The 24,905-nt window shown below is 42.1% G+C and overlaps 2 protein-coding genes across 5 annotated transcripts in view; both read right to left on the bottom strand.

The window, feature by feature from the left end:
* Positions 1–12,687, bottom strand: part of LOC307106288 (nuclear body protein SP140-like protein) — a 39,200-nt gene extending 26,513 nt beyond the window's left edge. For all 4 annotated transcript variants that reach the window (XM_079782645.1, XM_079782644.1, XM_079782643.1 and 1 more), the window contains exons 1-5: positions 12,581–12,687; positions 6,168–6,330; positions 4,920–5,088; positions 2,513–2,596; positions 1,121–1,183 (exon numbers count right to left, since the gene is read on the bottom strand). In XM_079782645.1, coding sequence (XP_079638771.1) covers positions 1,121–1,183; positions 2,513–2,596; positions 4,920–5,088; positions 6,168–6,330; positions 12,581–12,612 — 511 coding nt within the window. In that variant the 5' untranslated portion in view covers positions 12,613–12,687. The remainder of the gene's footprint in view (positions 1–1,120; positions 1,184–2,512; positions 2,597–4,919; positions 5,089–6,167; positions 6,331–12,580) is intronic.
* Positions 12,688–14,751: 2,064 nt separating this feature from the next.
* LOC307106558 (uncharacterized protein) overlaps positions 14,752–24,905 on the bottom strand; it is a 49,629-nt gene continuing 39,475 nt past the window's right edge. Inside the window, exons 18-24 of the mRNA XM_079783124.1 lie at positions 24,189–24,334; positions 23,032–23,079; positions 19,027–19,142; positions 18,226–18,334; positions 17,844–17,921; positions 17,484–17,627; positions 14,752–15,675 (exon numbers count right to left, since the gene is read on the bottom strand). Of these exons, the coding sequence (XP_079639250.1) occupies positions 15,565–15,675; positions 17,484–17,627; positions 17,844–17,921; positions 18,226–18,334; positions 19,027–19,142; positions 23,032–23,079; positions 24,189–24,334 (752 nt within the window). The 3' untranslated portion in view covers positions 14,752–15,564. The remainder of the gene's footprint in view (positions 15,676–17,483; positions 17,628–17,843; positions 17,922–18,225; positions 18,335–19,026; positions 19,143–23,031; positions 23,080–24,188; positions 24,335–24,905) is intronic.

Genomic DNA, 24,905 nt, shown 5'->3' with positions numbered 1-24,905 from the left:
TATATGAATAAAATATTTTTCAATGCAGCTTAGATTTTTCCATATAGTACTGTTTTCCTAAGCAAAGTAATTTATGTAACGATTATTTAAATATTAATTCCCACAATTTTAACATAGAACCTTGGCCCTGGTGCATGGTTTGTGCTACATCCACAGGTTTTTGGAGCCTCCTCTTGGGGGTGGGCACAGAGCACAGTCCTTCCCTGGCCTATGCTGGTCACAGTCAACTGTCCCAGCTGAGTCAGGCTCTTCTGCACATTTATGGGTGGTTTGCTGTTTATCATTTGGGTTATAATACCACCTCCTCCTCCCCCCAAAACCAACACCCTGGGCGCGCGCACACACACACACACACACACACACACACACACACACACACACACATTGAAGCCCTTCTCTGCTCATTACTCACCCCAATTCTTTCCTCTCACCTCTCCCATTCCCATCAGCTGCTATGGTAGATGAACTGCTAAGAATATGGATTGACGCATGTTAGATATTTTATATTCTTATTAACTTCTTTGACTAAATGTGATTTGCTAAAATCGTTCTGAAAGATTTTTTCTTTTATAACAATGTATTACTAATGTAGAATATCCTTTCTTAAATAACACATCCCAGTATAAGCTACGGAATAATGACTTCTATGGTGTTTTTAGAGCAGCTCCAAGCCTGCTGCCCCAGAGATGATAGGAGAGGGTTGGTTCAGGAGGCACATGGCATCCATGGTCCTGTGTGAGGGACCCAACAGGTAAGATTTGGCCTAGGGGAACACACTCATCAGCCTTACCCCACCACACTCGCTGCAGTGCTGGCCACCACTGGACGTGATGTCAAAGCAAGGCTGCAGTCAGATTCAAGCAAAAAAGAGGCAGAAAACTGTGAAGCCAGATGCATGGGCATTAGGTCCAGGCCAAGGTTGTCAGGAGCTGGCAGCAAGTGCATTTAAGGAATATGGAAGGAGCATAACCCTGTTATCTTTAAATCCTTGGAGAAACTGCCAATTCAAAGACTGACTATTCTGGGCAATTAGTACTAAAAGTAAGCAGCCCTCCCAACATAGCACCTGCCAGATGGGACAAGAAATCAAAGGGTCACAGAAAAGTCAATAAGAACAGACCATTGTAATTACAGGCATCTGGGCTTAACCACGTCAGTCTTTGATAAGAAGTTTCACCAGTTCCTGGGGGAAGAAATGAGATATTTATTTCAAAAATTGAAGTATAGGCTGTGCCATTCTCCCTTAATCTTTTTTAACTTTTATAAAGTAGGAGTTCAAGATCCCCTCCCCCAGGTATCAATACAGAGCCCATCTGGACCCGGAGGATCCTACTCATCTCTTGCCATCAGCAGCCCCCTGTCTTCAGCCAGGCCATCTCACTGAGATCATACATAAGCCACTGAGTAACCAGAGATGGCTTTTCTTGTCACCGATGGCCATAGGGAACCTGTTTTTGTTGTCAGCACTACTCCTGGCTGGTGGCTTTACCTGACTTCATACATAGTCATGTCTCCTTGTCCCACCCCACTTCACACAGCATCCTCCCTAAGCATGTCTGTTTCTCTGTCTTGTTGGCCCTTTATGAGGTTCAAGTCTGATTCTCGTGTACTTCCTCCAGCTAATGGTATTCTTGTTTCTGTATATTTCTCTCTGCACAGTTCCCTACTTTTGACTCACGTGTCCGTCTTTTCCATGAAATAATCTGGCTATGTATAGGGTTAAGCACACAGACCCTGGATTCAGAATGCCTGGTTCATCTTGCTCATTTGACCTTAGGCCAACTACATACACGGTCTCTCAGGATTTCAGTCTCCTTTTCTGCAAATGGACAGAGAGTGATACTTTCCCGAAAGGGCAGCTGTGAGCACTAAACCCACAGCTGCCAGAGTAAATGGTCTGTAAGTGAGCTCTTAGTAATATGGTTGTTGTTACTGTGTCCTTTAACCCTTTTCCCTGCCTTTCATTTCTCCTTTTTCTTTATCTCTCAAAATACCCACATCCCATCTTGCACATCTCATCACTTCCTCTCTCCCCTTCCTATATGACTGCCCATCTCCTTGAATATTCCTGCTCCTGAACAGCATCCCCCACATTTAAATCAGTCCCTTTGTCATCATCCAGGATCTCTTCTGTGATGTTGACCTTGGGCCCATAATCTTAGCCGTTCACAGCTTCACACTCATATTGTGACCCACAGCCATAGGGAATCTTTTCCAGCAGGATCTCTCTAAATCATAATTACTTCCAGGTTAGCATCGTCTTTAAATCTGGTTTCCTAACACACTGGGTTCCTGTTCCTCTGTCTGGTTATTGGGCCAATGGTATCTTGTCAGAGCTCCTCCTCCAGGATCAGTCTCTGGTCAGACTCTCATACAAACAGCCCTCCCTTCCTTCTCTAGGCTCCTCAACAGGTCTTCCCTGATTCCCAAACTCCAATCAGGACTCAGGGCCACTTCCCATTCTCCTTTCCTCTAAGCAGAGGAGAATCGGTTTTTATCTGTTTGCAATCACCTTGTTCCAGGCTTAGTTGTTCATTAGGCCTCACTGCATTTTCTTCTCCATCACTTTCTAGGAGGAATTCTATGTCTGGTAACACTGAAGAGAGGGCAAGAGAAGACAATTAGAGATCTTCATGGAGTGGGAGCCATCTGAAATTACATGTTTAGGAATTCCCATTCCTTGGATCACTCAGTGCTCAGTGGTCCCAATCCTATTGGTAATGTTCTCTCTTCATTCTCAAGACAGAAAGAGAAAAACCAACAAAGAAGCTCTTATGCTTCCCACACAGAAAGGAACCACTTGAATGTCAGGATAAAGGAGCTGTGGCAGCATCGTGAACTTGTTACTCATGTAAAAAATTTCAGCTGGCCGGGAAAGCATATATCAAAATAAATAATGTACTACTTATTTTGAAATGTGTTCACTGAACTATTCCAACCATAAAGAAAAACAGAGGCATTTCCTTGGGAGGAAAAAAAAGATCCTATAGAGGTTTATTTGTATAAAAGAGGATAAAATTCCAAATCTTTAAAAATGTGGCTGGACAAGAGAAAGTCTTGAGCCAGGGAGGATGAGTGCTTCCCAAAGAGACAAGCTAGAGGACATGGGAACAACTAGACAGACTGAGATCCCAGGACAAAGGAAGGACACTCTTTGAAGCTGCAAGTAGGGACTGAATTTTGTGGCACAAGAGGAGGTCCCAAGAGGCCTGGACCAGGGACCTTGGAAGGCTGCCAAAAAAGGGAGAACATAGCACCAGCCCATGGCCCCTGTATGTAAGTAGCCCAGCAAACATATAGAGGAAGGTAATATGTCAATAGTCCTTGGTGCAGGTCTCTGGAGGGTGCTCAGGGAAGAGATGGAGGGAAGCAGTTAGCCAACATGCCTCAAGGTTGATGGCACAGGTGCCTCCTAGGGCAATAAAGCTGTATTTATAAACCTTATAAACCTGTACTATCTCTTTACTGTGTGGTAAATAATATCAAATTCCTTAATTTTTGAAGCCAGACTTTCCAAAATCCTTTTTTATTCTTATCCCATGTGAATAAACTCCCACAATCTGCTTCTAATTTGTCCTTGATGTGCAGATACACAGACCCTAAAGAGGTCTATGCTTGCTCCTGTACCATCGTATTCCTCAGTTCATATAATTTTTCTTTTCAATTCTCCAGCATTGCGTGGAAATCTTTTTGAGAGCAAAAGTATATAGACTAAAAAAAAATTTCTAGGCAAGTCAAACAAAAATTATTGGAGGATACTTCTTTACTAAGAACCAAAAAAAAAAAAAAAAAAAAAAAGAAATCATGCCTCTCAGGGAAAAAGTAGAGAATCAAACCAGTAGTATTGTATAGCATAAAAAACCATCTCTGGCTGAGCAATTGTTTTTTTTTTTATTATTTTATTGTTGATCATACCTCTTGTGGAGAATCTATATATATAAAAGCCTAAGCAACCATTAGGACCAGATGACCGGCTGGTAGCTATGAATTGCACTGACCATCAGGGGGCAGACACTTAATGCAGGAGCTTCCCATGGTGGTCAGTGCACTCCCACAGCCAGCCTCCCATGGCCAGCCAACCTCCCGCGGTCCCTCCCCCTGGCAAGTCTGCCCCGTTCAGCCCTTAACACTGGCCAGACCAAGGGACCCTGCCTGTGCACGAATTCATGCATCAGGCCTCTAGTGAGTTAATAAAAACATTTCTACTTCTTCAAGAGCAAATCTGAACTTGAGTTAATTTTCTTGCTCGTTCCTCTGGAAACCTGATGATAGTGGCCTTTTTTCTGAGTTAGTAGGCCAACACTAAGCTCAGAGTTAAAAATTACCAGTGACTGTAGGTGGGTAAATTGCATGTGGCCTGGGAGGGAGTAGCTGTGAACTATAATCCATTTTTTGTCTTCCTTCAACATAGCAACTCATGTATCTCAACTGTCCATTGATCACTCTCTGAAAATTATGACTACAGTGTTGTTTCATGAGATAGTGACTCCTCTAGGCATTGTGTGGCTAAATCAGGGCAGATCCTGCACCCATATCTAAACTGTTACTTGAGGCAGGTTGTAGTCAACTTAGTGGACTGCTGTGTGGAATCTTGCAAATGGTCCCATAGAAGAGGAACAACTGATGCTACCCTTTTGGGATGTTGTGTTTCATGTCACTTATCCTTCTAAGTAAATCAGATGTCCCTGTGTCCCTGGGCATCTTGTGACTCGCAATGCCTAGTATAACAGACCTGCAGGTGGGTGTCTGTACTCTAGACATTAAATCATAAGCATTGAGAGACTCATGATATGTCTGTTTTCTTAACTGCTACATCCACACTACCTAGCACCTTGTGTGACACATGGTAGACACTCGATACATATCCGTGGGACTAAATTGGCCCTGGACATCAAAATGTAGGTAATAAACTTAATTACCTTTGTAGAATATTTTATAAATGCGAAATAAATCAGGGTAATTCTTCATGATGGTCTTGCTGAACAGTGCTCCAAGAAGAGACATGTCAAATTTCTTCTCCAGTTCACTGAGAACATCATATATGACTTCATGTACAGAAAACCGTTTTTTAAAAGATTCTTGAGATTTCTTAAAAACAGTTAATGGAGAAAACATAAATAGAGAAAACGTCTAAGTTACAGAAGAGCCTTAGAAGCGATTTTATTGTTAATGTAATATAATTTCCCAAAATAGGTATCTTCTCATGTACAGCTTTAGAATTTCTCTATATTTGTGTGGCTACTAAGTGGAACAACTAAATCCTTCCTCCTAGAAAGCACCCATTTGTGAATCTGAGCTCCTCACCCTCGTTTACATGAGATGGAATAAGGAGCCATTAGGAAGAACAAAAATGGTTTCAAGTGAAGTAATATGTAGCCCTTTCAGAGTCTGGCTAAATGTCTTAAGAACAGACTTAGTGGGTGATGTGCTGCTGTTCTATTGACTGGACAGCCCTTGTCCCTTCCCCAGGACTGACTTGGCCTGGAAGCTCCTGTGAACTTTGCCATAAAGTAAGCCTATGCACAGGGCAAATGAAGATGTGCATCTCTATATCTCTTTAGTCTTTTGCTAAAATTAACCTAAATTCTAAGACTCCAGAAATACCTAAAGAAAAGGGGGAAAAAACAGAAAGGAAACTGAAAACTGTTGTTGAAAGAATAGCAAGCATCTACTTTCAAATTTGTCCTAACAAGACATTAATTCTCTGTGGATTTCAATGTTCTCAGGTCTTAGTATTTAAACTGATGTTCACTGAAATGAAATGTTATGTTAATTATTATTTTATTAAACAAAGTTATTCAACTTATTCACCCATTCATTAATATTATGTTTAACTTCTAGTTTATATTACACTGTATATATAATTTCTAGAAGGCATTGTACACCCACTTCAGATGCAGCCTATCTCCAGTGCTATTCGCCCAGCTCCAAGGGGCCACCATGGAGACCATTCCTTCAGTTAGAATCAGGACTATCTCCAGTAATGACTGCTTCTCTTCTCTCTTTTGACCTTATAGGAACACTTAATAGCAGTACTTGGGAAGGTCTCCACTCATAGGCAACTCATCAGTTGCCCAGTTGTGCTCTGACGTTTAATTCCAGGATATCAAAGTATAACTTAGTTTGGGGTTGTTTTATCAGATTGTAACATAATAAACCTCACTTACTTCATACATTTCATTAGTGATGAATTCATGGTCACGAAGAAGTTCAAGGAAAGGAAATGTTGTTTTTATTGCACCTGAAATCTCCACCTTATATTTTTTGAAGTATGTGAGTGCAATGTCATTGATACGTTTGTTTTCTATGTTCTCATCTTCTGCAGACATCCTAGGGAGAAGGAATATCATGATAAAATGGCCATCAAGGTTTTGATATGCTGTAACATTATATATATGAAGGATAGATAGGCTGTGAAGAACCAACATAATTAAAATAAGGGGTCCTGAGTAAAGATTAGAACAAATAGAATGGAAGCAATGGAAAAAATTATAATAAAATGAAGTATGGTGGATTAGAAAGACATAATAGTATTGAAAAATGCAAGCCTGTCATGATCAAAGTCATTGTAAAGTTATTTTGTCCCAAACATATCTGCAATGTTTTATGAAAACATTTTAATTGCCCTAACTCCCTGCTGGCCTGATCTCACTCCCAACTGCCCTCTCCTGCTGGCCTGATCGCCCCTAACTGCCTCTGCCTTTGCCCCCACCACCACGGCTTTGTCCAGAAGGAAGTCGGACGTTTGGAAGATGGCTGGTCGACCCAATCTAATTAGCATATTACCCTTTTATTATTATAGATAGATTATATAGAATAGGATTGCTTAAATGGGGGGGGGGGGACCTTTTTCAGCAGGAGGAGATGCTCTTGGCAGACAAAATACATAATCCCTATATCTGGACTGATAGCCAGTCATATGTACTATACTGCCAAACCAGTCATTAAAAAAATTGAACCACTTCCTTACACCTTACACCAAACAGCTATTGCCCTTAAAACCCCTCCTCAACCCCCCCCCCCTTAGGTTCTGCCTTCACAATTCACCCAGATTAGGTTCTGATTGGTCAGTTTCTATGCCAGTCAGCATCAAAAGCTCTGCCTCCTAGGCAGCCATTGGCTCCTCGCAGTTCACCCAGATTTGATTCTGATTGGTCGGTTTCTATGCCAGTCAGTGTCAAAAGCTCCACCTCCTAGGCAGCTATTGGCTACTCTGGGAAACCCAGAATGACCCCACCTTCACGTTGGCACCAGCCCTTTAGTCATGCCCCAGTCTACTACCGGATGTATCTCTGGCTGCTCTGCAAAGCAGCACCTTAGGTCTGTGCTGGTGGCGATTTTGAATTTTCATCCCTGACTTAACCTTACAATTCGAGCTCTGTGAAGGCAAGCATTTCTCTTGTTCATTCTTGGTTCACTCATAGACTTTACCTGTGTCTATGCATCTATGCTAGTACAGAATGGTGACCGATCGAACAGTCATTTCAGTCATCATGGTCACTGCCTTTTTATATACACTGAGTGGCCAGATTATTATGATCTCTGAATGCATAATAATCTGGCCACTCAGTATATATATATTAGAGGCCTGGCGCATGAATTCGTGCATGAGTGTGGTCCAGCCAGACTGACCAGGGGGAGGGTACATGGGTGGTTATCCAGCCTGCCTGCTGGCCAAACTCCTGGTTGAAGGGACAATTTGCATATTAGCCTTTTATTATATAGGATATACACTGAGTGGCCCGATTATTATGCGTTCAAATATCCTAATAATCTGGCCACTCAGTGTATATAGATGATTATATATGGAGAAATTATAGAGACCTAAATAAATTCCTTAAGTACTAGAAAAGGAATTTGCTGAGGAGCCTGAATAAAAAACAAAGTAGGTACATAAAACTAACAGATATTATACGCACAGCATATATTGAAAAGAAATAATACTTAAAACCCAATAGTAAATACATATACATCATAATAATAAAAGGCTAATATGCAAATGGTCGTCACACTGTGATGCCTTAATGATCAATCAGCAGGGAACTGAGGCTGCACAGTGCCGGGCCGGGGAGGGGGACTTGAGGCCACACCTCCCCAACCTGGTGGGGCTTGACAGGGGACCTGAGGCTGCGCCCCCTGCCCAGCAGGGCTTGACGAGGGTGGGGCTGGCTGTGTCTCGATCTGGCGCAATTTCAAGGCATGCGCAGGTAGGTGGGGACTTGACTCTGGGTCCTGCAGCATGCCCCAGACTCTGACAGGAGGGAGATTTTCATATACAATTTACTAATTTTTTTTCATCTCTGAAATATTGAAATATTTCCTCTAATTAATTCCCTTTTAATGTGCACGAATTTCGTGCACCGGGCCACTAGTATACTTATAAACCTCTAAAAGTTATGAACCTATATGAAAGAAACTATAATGTCTTATTGAAGGAAATTAAACAAGATCTAAATAAATGGAAATGTAGAAGGTACCTCCAATTAGGAAAACATAGCAATTTAAAAATGTAAATACTTCTGACATTTGTAATCCCATTGAAACTGGCTATAGTAATTCATTAATTTATATGACAGAACAAATATCTAAGTCAAGGAAATAAAAGTATTACAAGAGTAGATGAAGACTTAATAGGTTTAAATATTAAAAATCAGTAAGATTAAAAGAATGTAGAAAATATTTTCAGCACACATGTCTAAGGCTTAATATATCTGATATATAAAGATTCCAGTCTGTTTACAAATTATAACATATAACCCCAAAGAAAATGGACCTGAACAGTCACTTAGAGAAAAGGAAATTAAAATGTCCAACAAATACATGGAACATGAATACATACAAACTAAAACATCAATGAGAAAACCCTTATCATCCATTAGATTGGCAAAAATGATTTCATAAAAACAATGCAGCAAGGGGGAAGATTCAGAGAAGTAGGCATTCATTGCTGGTGTGAACATAAATTGCTGTAGCTGTTCCTATACAAAAGTAAAAATAATAACACTTTTTATTTTTTATTTTATTTATTTTTTGTTAATCCTCACCCAAGGACATTTTTCCATTGATATTTAGAGAGTGGAATGGAGGGGGAGACAGAGAGAAACATCGATGCGAGAGAGACACATAGATGGGTTGCCTCCTGCACGTGCCCCGACCAGGGACGGGATCAAGCCTGCAATTGAGGTACATGACCTTGACCAGAATCAAACCTGGGACCCTTCAGGCTATAGGCTGGCGCTCTATCCACTGAGCCAAACCGGCTAGAACTCTCCTATATATTTTTTTTAAAGTGTCATTGCCCTAGCTGGTTTGGCTCAAGGGCATGTACTTCGGTTGCAGGCTCCACCCTGGTCTGGGCCCTGGTCGGGCACGTGCATGAGGCAACCAATCCATGTTCTTTTCTCACATCAATATTTCTCTCCATTTTTCCCTCTCCCACTCTCTCTAAAAATCAATGGAAAAATATCCTTGGGTTAGAATTTATATATATATATATATATATATATATATATATATATATATATATTTAATGATAAATGTTACTGACAAAAATATATTTTATATATCTATATGATAAATATATATACAAAATTAAATCTTTGTGACTTTGGGTTAGACAAAAAGATAGCTATAAAACCAAAACCTTGATAAATTAGAATAAAAAATATTTAATCTTTTGTACCTTAAAAGACACCATTAAAATTAAGCCCAGCTTAATTTTGTGGTGGCTCAGTGATTAAGCATCAGCCTATGAATCAGTAAGTCATGGTTTGATTTCCGGTCATGGCATATGCCTGGGTTGTGGCTCAATCCCCGATTGTTCAGGAGGCAGCTAATCAATGATTCTCTCTCATCATTGATGTTTCCATCTCTTGCTCCCTCTCCCTTTCTCTCTGAAATCAATAAAAAAAAATTTTTTTTTTTAAGGAAAAAACTACTTACAAAGCAGAAAATGAGAATCTGGGCTTGGTCAAGGACAGGGACTTCTGCTGAGAGCATGGAAGACAGATAAGCTTGTGATGGTCATGCAGGGCTGGAGTGAAGCACCCCAACACAGTCAGTTCCCCCCTTAGGATATGCAGTCAAGTTTTCAGGCCAAGAAGCTAAAGAAACCATGTCAAGTGTCACTGAAAAGCAGGGTAGAATTACCTGAAGCCTCACTATTCAGAAATGGCAATGGCAATTATGATAAGGTCTAGAGAACACAGAGTGTTGTTGAAAGCTGTGAAGTCACTTTGTCCTAAGGAAGCTGTATCAATTCTGGACACAGCTAGAGACTGACTAACTGGACTTGATACAGGTAGTGGACTCTGGCTGGGGGATGAAGAAACTAACACAATCAACATTTTAAAAAATGTAGTAATAACAAGAAACCACAAGAACTATTGAAAATTAAATAATTCGCCGAAGCCGGTTTGGCTCAGTGGATAGAGCGTCAGCCTGCGGACTGAAAGGTCCCAGGTTCGATTCCGGTCAAGGGCACGTACGTTGGTTGCGGGCACATCCCCAGTAGGGGGCGTGCAGGAGGCAGCTGATAGATGATTCTCTCTCATCGATGTTTCTAACTCTCTATCTCTTTCCCTTTCTCTCTGTAAAAAATCAATAAAATATATTTTTTAAAAAATTAAATAATTGTCATAGAAGAAAGGTTTGAGATAACCATTATGAAAAGAAAGTGAAATCCTAAAGCGATGATTTATTAGAGACAGATAAAGTTGTGAAGGTTAAAGTTGCACCAATGGAAGAAAAGCTTTGCCCCAAAATTTGTGTGTGTGTGTGTGTGTGTGTGTGTGTGTGTGTGTGTGTGTGTGTTTGTGTGTGTGTTTGAAGATAGTAGAGAAGAAAGTTTCCCTGAAGTAAAGGTAGAATTGAATCTGCCACCTTAAGAACAGGAGAACTATGGTTAAAGACAGTGTGTGTGTAAATCACCAGTAACTTTCTTCATCACTTTTATTTATTTGTAATAACAAGGGTGCATCTATCTTATAAAATCAGTACTATAATAATTTTTTACTCTAAATTGGAAAGGTTTAATAAGATAGAAGTCACCAAAAGACAGTTAAAAGACAAGGAAGTATATTAATAAAGTTCAAACTACATAGCAAACTCTCCCATATCATTACAGATAGGACAATCACCTCAACTGATTACATTGGCCAAAAATAAACCAGCAATGACAGACCAGGCAATTTCAATAGTCAAGAGACACAAAACCACGCTCAACTGCCCATGTTTTCTGAGAATGCAAATGAATAGGATGCATCCCTTTATCTAGCACCTCTGTGAAGTCTGGGTGTGGAGAGATGGCTCATCAGCTAGTGGTAGGAGAATATAGTGGTTCAGCCACTAGGAAGGAAATTTGGTAGGATCTATAAACAATTAAATATTAGTACCCTTTGCCTCAACAATTTCACCTTTTGGTGTTTGACACAATACAAATACTTGTATATATGCAAAAACATAAATATATAATTGTTATTTATTGCAGTTTTTTGGTAACAGTGAACAATGGAAAAGAACATAAATGATTTAAATACCAGTTCCATGGAGTAATATGCAACTGTTAAAAGTGAGGTGGATCCATATGTTTATTAACATCAAAAGACCTTTAATAATTTGAATATTAATTTTTAAATGTAAAATGCAGAATGGTATATACAATGTAACCTTATCATTAAAATATAAGACACAAATGTTTTCCTTGGGAAAGTAAGTTATATGTGTAAATGCAGAGAGAGACATAAAATACTGTCTCTCTCTGCATAACACTCAACAGGACCAGGATTGGAAGCTGCAGTAGGGTGGGTGGTAAAATAGGATTTTTCCCTCTATATACATCCATGTCATTTGAAACTTTATGATCAAGACTATGTAATGCATTTCTTTTGTATTAAAAAGACATCCAATTAAACATATTAAGTAATATTATTTACTGACCCATTACTAGAAAAAAAGACAGGGTTAATATAGCCTTTTCCTTGTCAAAGGTATAATGCATTTACAGAGCAGAAACTGAAAATACAGATGTAAATACTCAGCCAGCACTAGTCTTTCACATCTTGGCCCTTTCTCTTCCTTTTACTCCCTTCAATCAAGATCCCTGGGGGAAAAAAACTCACACCCCTAAACAAATTCTGGAATAAGCCCAGGCTGGCCCCTCCCCAGGTCAGGTATAGGACCAAGGCAACCAAAATTTTATACTTTCTAACGTACCATCTTTGAAACGACCCAGGTGAAAGCAGAGGGGGCCTGAGGGAAATGAGATAGTTCAGATGTCATAAGAAAATAACGAATCTCTGTCTCAAAGCATCAGAAACGATAGCCGAGTCCAGATGGCCCACAGCTGAGCAGTAGCTGTAAGACAAGAGTCCTGTGGGTTGTGGCAGCTGCACTCACACCAGCAGCCGTCCCTCTGCAGTTTAAAGATCCAATTCCTTCACTTCATTACATTTCATTACAATGCACGTCAGTGTTCTTGTAAAGCAGGATGAGGTCAAGGTTTAGACGAGTGTCTAATAACACACACTAAAGCAGCCGCACAGCCAGACAGAAAGTTAAAGGAAGGGAGACAGAGACTTACCTGGTGCTGAGGTCGCTGCCCCCACTGGCCATCTTCCTGCCTTGGGCCTTGCCTGGACCTCTGATCCTTCCAGTCTCCACAGCCTGGGTCCACTGTGGCTGCCTAACCCTGAGCAGGAAGTGAGTGAAATCACCCGGGGAGGGCTCCACCCAAATGGGGAAATGAGAAGTGAAAGCAACTTTCTGAGTGTTTTCAGACACTGTCTCCCTCCCGCTATAGCCCAGAGCGGGGGGGGGGGGGGGGGGGGGGGGGGGGGGGGGGGGGGAGGGGGGGGTTCTCTCAGCCATGAGGACCTGTGGCAGTAAGAGTGGAGGACAAGGAGGGATCTGGAGATCAGGGGAGAAGCACCCCAGGGGAGGAGGAGGACCAACCCCCAGGAGTCCCCTTGCTTGTCAAAAACATGAAAAAAGCCTGTGAATACTACTGTTCTCACCTGCTGCAACTTTCTAAGAGGGTGCAGAGACCTGACTCTTTAGGTCTCAATGTTCAGAAACAGGACTAGAGAAGCAACATTCTTGAGAGCAAGGGTTTCCACATTTGTTCCCATGAGCCCGACTTCATCCGGCTGTAAATAAGGGTTCTCGCCCTATTTCATTTAAGATACAGGAGAAGGTTCTACCCTCTCTCCATGTACGTTTTTCCGTTTCTCCCAAAGGAGCAAACATCAAATCTGGACAGATTCCATATACTGATGAGAACATTTTTTTCTTTTCAACAAGAGCCCAGGATCTCAGTGTGTCCCAAGTTCTGCACATATGGGGGATCTCTCTCTCCCTGCCCTGCCTCCTCTCTCATTTGGGGGTAGAAGGACTAGTAAGCTGAGCCTCTGCTGAGCACAGCTGTCATCTGCTCCCAACCTCCATGATGCTTTGGGACCAGACAGAATTTGACACCAATTACACCAGCCTTTTCTAGTGCCCCTCTCTCTTCATCCCTGAGCAATAGGCTGACTAGGCCACCACCATGCTGAGTGTTGGCAGCAGCAACAGTAGCGACTGGCCCAGAGGATGAAGACCTGGCACCTCTGCGGATGCAGAAATGGATAGGAGGGGCACCTGGGACCCAAGTGGGAGCACTCAGGCCCCACACCAATGTCCCCTTTTGGGAGGTGGCCCATCAGTCAGCAGGACTCCGGGCCCCCCTGCCCTCCCTTCTTCCTGGGGAGACTCTGAGGCTGGGAGTTCTGTAAAGTTGAGTCTGCTCCTTGGCAGGTGTTCCTGAGCTGATCCTGCTGGAGGGGCCAGGGCTCTGTGCTTCTCTGAGTGCCAGTGCAAGGGACAGTGGCCTGAGGATGTGGTGAATGTGTGTTGTTGACTGGAGCAGACTGAGACCTTGAGGCTAAGCCCTGTTCTGGGGTTCAGTCTTAGGAATTCTTTTTTGGCACCCATCTAAACCATGTCCCCTGATCCAGCTTTTATGAGGAAGAAAGATGGTATTTTGATCCCCATCTGTCACACCTTCTGCCTGGCAATTGTTTTAGAATTCATGTCAGGGTACTTGCGGTGAGTTTATACATAGAATTTGAGGCTCCTCTTGGTGGCTTTGGACCTTCTGGGATTTCCCCCTTCATTGCCAGTGAGCATGTTTGCTCTGGCTTCTTCCCGGACTCTGCTGACCAGAACAAAGGGAGAACTTTCTACCAAAGTTTGAGCCACCCACCCAAGCCTGTGGCTGCTCTCAGAGTCAGGCAATACTCAGTAGAAAACATCAGCTAGCCACTTGTGAAGTTCACCCTACTTCCAGACTCACCCAGTTTTTGTTCTCTGTAAGCAATGGGTTGGGTAGGAGCTCACTCAGCAGATCAGAAACAGAACTCTCCATCCCCACTAGATGCAGACCAACCCTGCCCACTCCCAAGCCCAGCCTGCTTCTGGCTTCTTAGGTGGCAGTGGTTGTTGTGCCCCTGGGCCCCTGTCCACCAAGGAAGATACATGCCTCTGTGCTCTTCATCAGAGGCACACCTGTTAGAAGATACACAAGCCGGGCTAGGTACATTTTGTACTTCTGTGATCACAAGAGCACACACACACCTACTTAGAGTGGGCTTGTTTCATAAACAAAATAACAGAACAAGTAATATGCCTAGAAAAGACATAGTTTATTCTAGAATTTCAGTTGGAGTTAATACTTAGAAACCATTTATACATATGAGATGTAAAAATTGTTGCCAAAAAGCTTAAAAGTATATTTTTCTTTGTTAAAAAAGGAGATTGAGTTATGGTTTTTGAATCTGGTATTTTGTTTCAAGGACATGTTTAGTCAGCCATCTCTTCCCAAGAGATTTGGACCACAGCCTTCCCTCTGCCTCCTATCTGCTCTAAATCCCCAGTGCCTGTAACAAAGGAAGAAAGGGCACCCAACTGTGTATAGTTGAGAGTTCAGGTCATGTTTTTACAATGTTAATTACTTTCCTTCTATTTTAGCTTGAAAACATCCTTTAGCACAGTGGTTTTCAACCTGTGGGTCATGACCCCTTTGGGGGTTGAATGACCCTTTCACAGGGGTCGCCTAAGACCATCCAAAAACACAGATATTTACATTATGATTCATAACAGTAGCAAAATTACAGTTATGAAGTAGCAACAAAAATAATTTTATGGTTGGGGATCACCACAACATGAGGAACTGTATTAAAGGGTCGCGGCATTAGGAAGGTTGAGAACCACTGCTTTAGCACTTCTTATAAAGCAGTTCTAGTGGTCATGAACTTTCTCAAGTTCTCTTTGATGGGTCTATTTCTCCTTTAATTCTATAGGACAGCTTTCCTGAGTACTAATCTTCCTTAACAATTACGTTCTTTCAATGTTTTCAATATATCATCCACTCTCTCTTGATCTGCAAAATGTCTGTTGAGTAATTTTCTGATAGTCTTGTGGGGGCTCCATTGTATGTGACATAGTTTCTTCTTCTTTGTTGAACTTCTAATTTTGTTTTCTAATTTAATTTTGTTGTATGTTCTTGTTTTGTTTCCTGAACATTATTTTCTAATTTAATTTTGTTGTATGTTCTTGTTCTGTTTCCTGGACAGCAAACACTTGCTTGAAATTCAGCTCAAATTGCTTCTCCAGTCTCATTCCCCAACAAAAGTTATTGCACTGGAAAAAAAAAATCCAAAAATGATGATATTTATTATCAGTGTCATTAGATACCTTGCAATTTGAGTATGATCAGAACTCTTGCCTAAAACCCTAAATTACATTAACCAGGTTAAGATTAAAAACTCATGTAGCTAAGAGTAATTTCTTTGTCCTAAGTACATGATTATTTACTACTAGAGGCCCGGTGCATGAAATTCATGCACAAGGGGTTGGGTGGGGGGAAGGGTGTTTGTGTGTGTGTGTGTGTGTGTGTGTGTGTGTGTGTGTATTTGTGTGTCCCTCAGCCCATCCTGCACCGTCTCCAATTTGGGATCCCTCTCACAATCCAGGACTGCTGGCTCCCAACTGCTTGCCTGCCTGCCTGCCTGATTGCCCCTAACCGCTTCTTCCTGCCAGCCTGATCACCCCCTAACCACTCCCCTGCCAGCCTGATCAATGCCTAACTGCTCCCCTGCCAGCCCGATTGCCCCTAACTGCCTCCCCGGCTGGCCTGGTCACCCCTAACTTCCTTCCCTTGCGAGCCTGGTTGCCCCTAACTGCCCTCCCCTGCAGGCCTGATTGCCCCTAACTGTCCTCCTCTTCAGGCATGGTCACCCCCAACTCCCTACCCTGCTGGCCCAGTCACCCCTAACTGCCCTACCTTGCTAGCCTGGTCGCACCTAACTGCCCTCCCCTTCAGGCCTCCCCCCCAACAGCCCTCCCCTGCTGGCCTGGTCACCCCTAACTGCCCTCCCCTGCTGGCCTGGCCGCTCCCAACTGCCCTCCCCTGCAAACCTGGTTCCCCCCAACTGCCTCTCCTGCAGGTCTGGTCGCTCACGACTGCCCTCTCCTACAGGTCTGTTTGCCCATAACTGCCCTTCCCTGCTGGCCTGGTCGCCCCTAACTGCTCTCCCCTGATGGCCTGGTTGCACCCAACTGCCCTCCCCTGCAGGCCTGGTCCACCCCAACTGCCCTCCCCTGCAGGCCTGATCCCTCCAAATGCCCTCTCCTGCAAGCCTGGTTACCCCCAACTGCCCTCCTGGCCTGGTCCCTCCCAACTGCTCTCCACTGCTGGCCTGATCACCCACAACTGCCCTCCACTGCTGGCAATCTTTGACCACATGGGGGCTGACATCTTGTGTGTTGGAGTGATGGTCAATTTGCATATTACCTCTTCATTATATAGGATTACCTAGGCAAAAATAAAAAATCATTACCATACTTGGGGACTATTACTCATTTGGTTTGGGTTGTTTACTTTAGTGATAATTTAACCCTTTGCACTCACTTGCTTTTTTCTCGATTCCTTTATTCTAATGCTAATCGTGTCGAGTCACCCTCGACATCCGAGAGCAAAAGGTTAAAAAGCAATCTAAGGTCTGTGTAACTATCAAATATTACAGATGTCTAAGTATAATCAGTTATCTTCCTTTCTTGTTGTCACTTCTATTCCTGTCTATTAACTGTATATTCATTTACATGCAAAGGAACCTGGAGTTTGAAATTTCTGAGAAGTCTGATTGAGAATGCTTGGAGAGAGATAAGAAGCACAATATAACTTTAGGATGCAATTCTCTTATCGGTTTGTTTTGAGCAGGGAGGACACAGTGTTCTCAATGGGCACCTCTTGTCTTTGAGGAGAGAAATGAGCTCTTGGGGGCCTGTGATGCTCTATCTTGAATTGTAAAAGTCACTCACTTTTGCATCCCTTGCTTGTATAGGCTTATGATAGGATGAGATAAACTATAAAATTTCCCTACTCTAAAAAATGAGGGCAAAGTGACTCAATGGAAAGAAAATGAAATAGAAACAGGAAAGCCACTTACCTTTTTAGATGCCCTGTGTTCCCGAAAGATGCAGCGCACGTCCTGCATAAACCCCATCACATTGAGGTAACCCCGCTCCTTTAGCTTCTTCTTGATTTCATTCAGCATCCAAAAATATGCCATGCACTGAAGAATCTCTATTCCCTGATGAAAAAATAATATCATTGAGAGGATTTCTGATACAGTACAATGTTTGCCTTCTGTGGATTCCTATAAAATCCAGCTGAAATACATAGTAAGAAAAACGGCATCTCCTGTTCTCACTCCCATGGTTTTCAGATCACCAATCCCACAAGAGCCCATGTCAAGGTCAGATAACATTATGGAGGCCAGTAATTATGTTTTGTTATTGTTACTCACATAGTTATCATGTTGAATATTCGGAAACACATTGCTCTCTGAATAGCATTCAATCATCAAGAGGAGGAACTCACATTTCTACAAGAGAAGAAGGATTTAAATGAAAAGCAGCTTAGAGAGCATGAGCCCATATACATGCACAGCAGAGGCATGGCCATACTAGTTTTCCAGAAGTTTCCTCAAACAGGTATGGCTCTAGGAAATTGACATATAATGGCTGATTTTTTTTTTCTTTTCTGCAAACAGGTTCTGGTGAGTGTTCAGCATGTTGAGATCTGGTCAAAAGAGCAGACTCCCTTTGGTGCCCTCCTCCCACCCTATGACTGTTGACTTCTCACATGCAAGCCGAAAGGAATGATCTTGGGGTTTGAATTTGACTCACCAGCTGCTCCTCGGGCCCCATCTGCCTTGCCAGGACTTCAGATTCCCTGGCAGATTGCTGATTTCCTGAAGACTCCTTCACCCTGCACAAGGTGCAACTCCATGGGCTCCTGAGAGATTTGGCATAGGTGAGCAAGGCAAAGCCTAGAAACAGCCACTGTCCCTATGGCTGCCACTGTTTTCCTTTCAGGAGTGGCCAATGGGCACAATCTGAGAATGAAGGGGATACTCCCTAGAGTCCCCAAGACCTACATGTTGGGTCTGAGCCAATGACCTTCCTCCCATCAATAGTAGCAGCAGGAGTTGAGGGTGTAGAAGTTGGTGTCAGAGTGAGTGGTGGGCTCTCCTTGTCCTGTCTGAGCTGCTGGGAGCACAAGGAGCCCTGCCCACCAGGCCTGAGTGCCAGAGACTGGGCCTTAACCCTTGGCCTCTTAGGCCTCAATAAACCAGTGGAGAATATGGCAAAAAGTCCATGTTTCCTGCCATTTCTGAATAAGTACAGAACATAAAACACTGTCATTTCCACTCCTGTGAACAGGAATCTGTGCTGAGAAAGTTCTGGAAAGGAAAGTAGTGGTATGTAGGCAAAGACCCAGCTACCAGCCTCAGCCTTGCAGAGGAAAGAGGAAAACATTACCCTCCAGCTCCAGGTCTTTAAACAGATCCCAGGATCATACCATTGGACCCCCCCACCTTCAACCCTGCTTCTTCCCCATCCAGACACAAGGAGGAACTCTGCAGGGAGAGTGTGCATGACAGGAGGAAAAGTCCCTAAAGGGAGCTGAGACTGCATCTCACAAACCTCTCAGTTTCCACAGGTGGGAGGTGGCAGTCCCCATGAAAGAAGCTCATACAAGTAATACAGCAGAAGAGATTTCCTTCATTGCAGCAGACCTTACATACGTCTGAACTTCTCAGCTGGAAGGTAAAACAATGTATTCCCAGTGAGACCCCAGAAGGCCACCATTATGAGAATCTAGAATGCACAACCTTTTGTGAAGCTGGAAGAACACATATTAATCAGGAAGTATCAGAAATTATTTGAAAAAAATTAAAAAAAACACCTATATTTGGCTATGGTTGCTTTTCTGCCTTCTGAGAGACTCCAGACATCTTGAAAGCATCTTGGGGGTAGTTCTATTGCAGATAGAAACATCCTGTCTACTCCATGGTCTATTGGAGAAATTCCTACCCTCTTGTGACCATCTAAAGTGACACAAATGAGACTGGTTTGAGGACTGGACTACCCACCGATGAGTGCTGGGTGAAGGGAAAGCGGTCCATTGAGGAGCAGGAAGAGATAGGGATGACAGTGTCCAACTTTCTCTGCTCTAACTATTTCTCCTCTCTCCAAACATGTGTGGCCTATGCCATCGCTCTATCAGCCTCACTGCTGTATCTCTTTCGTTTCTCATCCTTCTCTTCCTCCAACATTTAGACAGAATCCCTCAGGTTTCCATCAAATCACTCTCAAAGTGGCAGTTACATTCGCTATGTCTCCAGCTCCCAGATGTCCAGCCTGTCTTCTGCATTTGTGCACATCCTTATGTTCACTCAGTGTTTCCTCCTGTGGCTTTAAAGAACACCCCAAACTCATCCAGGCAAAACCTCATGTATGCATCTGTCCTAACACCCACTACATGTACATTCTTAGTGCTTCCTTTTCATTTTCCTTTGACTGCAAATCAGAGAATCTATCCTGGGTCTGTACTCTCACTCATATCCCAATTCCTATCTATGCCCACTCTTCACAGTAATTTTTAAGCTTCTTTTGCTAGTTCCACTGTTCCTATAGCTTCCACCGCATACAGGGCTGCTGAGACCCTAATGAATAGATCCACCTTAATGCAGAGAGAAAAGTGGCCTGTTTCTCAAAGTCTGTATTATATCTCAGTTAGCAACACACAAAGGTCAGAAATATCTTTCCTGAAGCAAATGACAGAGTAATTTGAAACATAGTTATTTTATTTCTCTTTGTGTAGAAAGTAGTAAAAATGAGAAGTTATTAGTTAATAGTTATTTTGAATACTGATCTGGACTTTTGGGCAAACATTCTTGTGTTGGGAAAAGTTAGAGTCTGGTCATTTCTTTTGCTTTTTAAAATGGCCATGTATGAGAAATCAAAACAGAGAATGTTTTGCCAAGAGCTCCCACTCTGTGTTCTGGAAGAATACTGAATCACATTCTCTATGGGGACTGAGACCGCTCTAGCATCAAGACCTAGTGCCATTTTCCTTCTCCTCACTGGAGAGATGCACAGATTATCATCATTCTCCAGAAAGTAATGACCCTCTTCCAAGAACAAGGAAATAACATATGCAACAAACACATAAGAATCTTGCATCCCTAATCTTTAATCAAGTTTAGAACCCTTTTCTCTTTGGCTTTTTGTTTCGTAGCTTGGCTTCCTATTTGAATTATCTGAGGAGAGTATGTAAAATGCTAAATTCCTGGTCCCAACTTTAGAGATTCTAAATTAATTGGTCTGGTTTGAGGCATAGGCATTGGTATTCTCCTTAAGTCATAGAATGAGTAACTTGTGTATCAAAATCATCTGGAGACATTTTAAAAATTCTATTGTCCAAGTCATAACTCAGAATGATTTAATCAAAATTTTGTCTAGAGTGGGATTCAGGCAATGTTATTTTTCAAAGATCTTCAGGTGATTGCAGTATGTAAATTGAGTTGAGATTTAGCCTGAACAAGTTTGGTTATTAATGCATAAGATATTGTAAGGCAATGTTGAATTAGCTTGTAATGTCTATCCTAGAAAACACTATTATCAAGAGTGAGGGTACTCATGCTGGAAGAATTGCCTTCTCGTCCCCATGGAATCTTTACCATGAGTAGTATGACATGACCCTCTGCATACCCATCTATCATTCAGAGTTCTGGGAACCATACAATACCCCAGAGATAACTCCACTACCTCCTATGGCTCTTCTGGGGCACTGCCCAAATTTAAAATTAATCCAAGGCCCTTGGTACTACAATTCTTCTTTCATCTCCCTTTTATCCAAGTCCCAAGATTGCACCTGACTGACTTTTCACAGAAAACTGACTACCAGGTATTACACTTACATTGCTTTTGTATATTCAATAGAATGACTTGGCCTCTTTCTTTTCAGGAAGCCTCAGCTTTTATCTTCACCCAGGGAAGATAAATCATAGACAAGTCTGAGCCACAGGAAAATGACCTGAGAAATGGTCATGTCACTGTCTGCCTCTCTGGGTAGCATTGAATCTCCTGCTTCCCAGTAGTTATTCTTCCATGGTAGACAACAAAGTTGAAGCAATCCTTAAGGCCAGGGATACTATTTCAATCTTCTTCAATGGACATTGGGCATTGTTTATGCACTCAATAATTGTATGCTGAATGAGTAAATAAATGATTATTGTTTCATTTAGGAAAAGAGATTATATGTTATCTCTTTAGCTAATGTTAGCATATAATAAATGATTATTTGCCTGAGCATTTCAGGTTATTTGACAACATAGCAGCTGTCACAAGAAAGTACAATTGACCCTCATCAGGAGGCAGGGATGTGTTGTGTGGTATCAAGTGCAACACTGAAGTTTCCAGAAACTGGGGCTCCATCAGCAATAAAAGTTCTGGGAGGCAAAGAGGATCCACTGAGGTAGTAATGGGTCCTGATATCTGTCACTTTGGGTCATTTTGGTTCTTAATCAAGGAGACACAAAATATAGGGGCAATGGAACCTTGTAGCTGCTAAGTGTTATACCCATTGATAAGTATAGAACCTGTGAGTTGGAAGTTGCTAGCTCTTTTAGGTAATCCAGATTGAGTAACTCTAGACACATGGAGAATAGTAGAGACACTGCTGTTTAAAGTAATCACTAAATAAAGTATGTTAAAATATTTTATCTTCAGTAAACCCAGTGGGTGAAATATCCCAAGGACTGGTAGTTCCAAAGACCCAGAACATCAGATAATGTAAAGGCCTGGACCTTACATTTCCAGTGTTATATGAAGTCCCAGTGAACAGCTATGTGCAACTTATTCAGCGAAAGCCTTGGACAGCATTTCTACCTGAATTGTATGAGAATGGCACTTCTCACCTTCCTCTCCTTCTCAAGTTCTCATCCATACTCAGTCTGGAAAAAATGATCACTTGCTGCTAAATCTGCACTGCACATTATGTATTTTGTATGTTGCCTCCATAGCCTTTATCCATAGAGGGAGAAGTAACGTTCATAAGTAGAAAGGAGGCCTGCACAGCCCCTGAGGTGGAGGCAAAGGGGTGCATCAAAGTAAACAATTTTCCAGGTCAGCCCGTCATGTAAGATACATCAATCTCCCAAGAGCTTTCTCCCTAACAGCGCCACCATGAAGGGCAAAAAAATTCCAACTGAGAAGAATTTTATAACTGTGTGTATATTTTATTGAATAATGGAAGAGGATATAAAAATATGAACAAAATCTGGGATTGAGTTTAAGATGACCCTGTGACATTATTAAGACATTTTCTAATTAATTCCATAATTATGTTTGCTTTGCATTTGACACCCTTACAACATCTGTATCTATAGCTAAAACTGTTCTGTGAGGTTATTGTGATGAATCCATATTATCCTAATCTCAAATGGTTTACCATCACAGATGACCTTGAATACAACCTAATGTTCAAAGTAGCATCTATGAAGGCACATGCAAAAAAAATGGCTAGTGGGGTGGGCGGGGGGGGGGGGAGGGGGACTAGAAGAAGAAACTTAATGGTAATCACAAATTTGAGAAACCATAATAAAATCAGTTATGTAATAAGATCTTGCATAAACTAATAATCACCTCTTTTGACCTGCCATGTTCTTCTGGAGGTGTAGCTAGTAGTCCCTTCTGAAAGATAAAAAGATGCAAGTATATGGTTAGCCTGTATTTATGTTTTGTGAGTCTGGCATTCAAACCTCCTCATAAATGTTTCTTATTAGATGTACCATTCAGTGTAAGCTCCAACCAAGGTGTCTAAATGAGACACCACTTCCCTCTCCTCACCTGTACTTATTCTAGAATTCATCAGTTCACCCTTACAAACTTTTTCCCTACTCTTGTGCCTTTTTCCTAAGTTTTAAGAGGTTTTCCTTCACAATCTCTTCGACACCTCTCACTTCCTTTCCATTCACACTAGTGCCATTCAAGCTTATGTCCTTATACCAAGGCTTTTCAACCAACACACCTACAGGGTGACAGACACTCTGGACAATGTTGGGCACGCAAAAATGTATAAACCCTAGAGGGGTCTTGGAGAACAAGGGATTGCATGAAAGAGTAAGTATAAAACATTATGAGAAGGGCCTTAACAGTGGGGTCAGGGAACCCAGGGAAAAGATAACAAAGCAGGTGAGTCAGGGAATATTCAGAGAGGGGTGACGTTGGAGCTGAGCATCGTAGGTTCACTATATTGAAGTCATTTCCAGGCTCCATGTTATCTGAAATACTGTTTTAAAGATGTTATTTCACACCTCAGGAGACTCCCTGATTCTGTATTGTATGTGCTGAGTTTAAACTCCTTAACCTGGCATTAAATCACTCTACAAACAATCCCAATGGATGGATTATGCCATATCATACATAATCCGTCTTCCTCAACCCATGGAGCCACATTACTCATGGTTCTGGTTTTCACACCATTCTTTCTTTGGAGTTCCTTATGCCCACTTGTGGACTGTCTCCTTTCTTTCAGTGCCTAAAGTTGTCAGCAAGCACCTGAGTCAGAATGACCTATCTCTTCTTCAGGCTCCTGCATCTACCCCAATAGGTCCCATTTGACTAATTGATGTGCTGCCTTATACTGAGGTCTGAGGGTCTGGCACCTCTCCCAGGGAAAAGGATAAAGTCAGGAGCCTCGGGGCTTTAGCCATAACTCAATATATATTTGGTGAGAAAATAGTGACCTTATCTTCGACTACAACAAAAAAAGGCATAACTTCTCTCCATCACTGGAATACCTTCATCAGCCATTGTAGGGTATACCCACAGTTGTGCACATGGGTCTTCCAATGACTATTTGAGGTTCCGTAGCCTGCTTTCTCTTCAAATTCCTCCGGGGTGAACCAATTTCCATCCTCGACTCTTATACACTTTCTTTTGGTTCCTGTAAGATCCAGGCAAGTTGATCGTGAAATCTCTTTGTCCTCAGAGCTCAGACATTGGCCTCCCATCACACTGGATCTGGAGTCACCCAATTTAGGCTCAAGATCACTAGCAGGAGAATATGGCTTCCCCTCTCAGATTTCAGAATCCCCAAACCCAGCCTGTAAGTCCCCTCCAAGGAGATTTCCTGCTTTGTGCACACATTTCTTTGACAGTTGTGCAACAAAAAAACATGACCATTAGCATAAAATTCAACATTATAAAAATATTCCAAAATCACCTTCTACAAGGAAAAGCAAGTGACTCTGAACAATGAGAGGATTGCAACTTGTCATTGAATTCTGGAGATAGAGGACAGGCCAGACTCTCTGATGGCCCTTGGTCAGTGTGGAGGCAGAAACTCAAGTTGGACTGAGATCTCTGCTGCTCAGAATGGCACCATGGCAACATCTGTGCCCTGTATTACACCATTTTTTCATCTAAGTTTAAAGTCATTATTGAGAAAAGATTTTTCCATCCCTGAAATAATGGACATTAAAATAATTGTGAAATATCATTCAGTGGAAAATTTG

This window comes from Cnephaeus nilssonii (assembly GCF_951640355.1).
Source record: "Cnephaeus nilssonii genome assembly, chromosome: 10".
Lineage (NCBI taxonomy): Eukaryota > Metazoa > Chordata > Mammalia > Chiroptera > Vespertilionidae > Cnephaeus > Cnephaeus nilssonii.
This window is presented reverse-complemented; position numbering and strand designations above follow the sequence as displayed.